This window comes from Cebus imitator, unplaced genomic scaffold (genome assembly GCF_001604975.1).
Source record: "Cebus imitator isolate Cc_AM_T3 unplaced genomic scaffold, Cebus_imitator-1.0 Scaffold475, whole genome shotgun sequence".
NCBI lineage: Eukaryota > Metazoa > Chordata > Mammalia > Primates > Cebidae > Cebus > Cebus imitator.
Genome location: NW_016107790.1, coordinates 1430805 through 1432348, shown reverse-complemented (window position 1 = coordinate 1432348; position 1544 = coordinate 1430805). Strand labels below are relative to the sequence as shown.

The window sequence follows — 1544 nt, the reverse complement described above, 5'->3', positions numbered from 1 at the left end:
TCAAAAAAAAAAAAAAAAAAAAAAGAAAAGAAAAATAACAAACCTACAGAAACATTGAAAGAACAAGCACCTAGATTCATTAATTTTGTCACATTTCACTCATACTTTAGAAATTAGTTTTGTACCAACCTAATGGTTAGCTGGGTGTCCACTTGCCAGGCACTGTAATGGGCACCAGGAACACAAAGATCAATAGGACTCATGCTTGCCCTTAAGAAGCTGACAGTTTATTGAAAGAAATGTACATAAGACAACAAAATGAATAATACAAGGTAATGTGGAGTGTGTGGTAACAAAGGTACATTTCTGGTATTGCATAGTGCCTCTTAAAATATGGTTAACGGCAGGGCTTCATGGAGTCTACATTCTATTGGCAAGAGACAGACAAATAAACTATCCTGTTTATTTTTCTGCTGTCCCCTCTGTGAAGCCCTACCTTCATGGAGTCTACATTCTCTTTTTTTTTTTTTTTTTAAGACAGAGTCTTGCTCTGTCACCAGGCGCCAGGCTGGAGTGCAGTGGCGTGATCTCGGCTCACTGCAATGGAGTCTACATTCTACTGGCAGGAGACAGACAAGAAATAAATAGGATGTCAGATGGTGAAAAGTGCTGGCACTGAAACCCCATTGCCTAGAAGAGAGCCTGGCATATGGCAGACTGTGTCTGCAGTGTTACCCACCTGCAAATCCCCAGTCCTTAGGATTCATGGGCACATCCCTACTGTTCTCATTAGAATATTACATCTCCCCTTTAGCCTTAAGGGAGGGCTTCATGGAGTCTGCATTCTACTGGCAGGAGACAGACAAGAAATAAACAGGATGTCAGATGATGAAAAGTGCTGGAGATAAGAAGATATAAAGGGGACAGAGCCAGTAGAGAGAGGAAGCTGTTTCACATGGAGTGATTAGAGAAGGCCTCACCAAAAGGAGACATTTGAGCAGAGACCTCAAGGGGAATAGAAAGCCATGCAGATGTCTAGGGATAGAGTGTCCCAGGTAGAAGGATGAGAGCAGGCCAAGATGGGTGTGTACTTGGCATGTTCCAGGACCTGCAATGAGGTCAGTTCACCTGGCTGGGAGAAGAGGAGAGTCTGTAGAGAGAGAATCAGAGCTGACTGACGGGAAGCCACTGGGGTTTGCAGCCACTTATGCTTTAAAAGGATCACTGCACCCCAATAAGGGCAGATTTTTTTTTTCAATCCACTAGCAAAACCAGGAAGGAATTAGGACAGATTAAGTTACCACTTTAGAGGTCAGCACTGTTTCCTCTGCAGAAATTTAAGAAAAATACACGGCCGGGCGCGGTGGCTCACGCCTGTAATCCCAGCACTTTGGGAGGCCGAGGCGGGTGGATCACGAGGTCAAGAGATCGAGACCATCCTGGTCCACATGGTGAAACCCCGTCTCTACTAAAAATACAAAAAATCAGCTGGGCATGGTGGCTCATGCCTGTAATCCCAGCTACTCAGGAGGCTGAGGCAGGAGAATTGCCTGAACCCAGGACGCGGAGGTTGTGGTGAGCCGAGATTGCGCCATTGCACTCCA

The 1544-nt window shown here is 45.3% G+C and overlaps 1 protein-coding gene across 1 annotated transcript in view; it reads right to left on the bottom strand.

The window, feature by feature from the left end:
* The window catches only part of RBBP9 (RB binding protein 9, serine hydrolase), a 7616-nt gene that overhangs the window by 3313 nt on the left and 2759 nt on the right, over positions 1-1544 (bottom strand). Inside the window, exon 3 of the mRNA XM_017512650.2 lies at positions 126-162. Within this exon, the coding sequence (XP_017368139.1) occupies positions 126-162 (37 nt within the window). The remainder of the gene's footprint in view (positions 1-125; positions 163-1544) is intronic.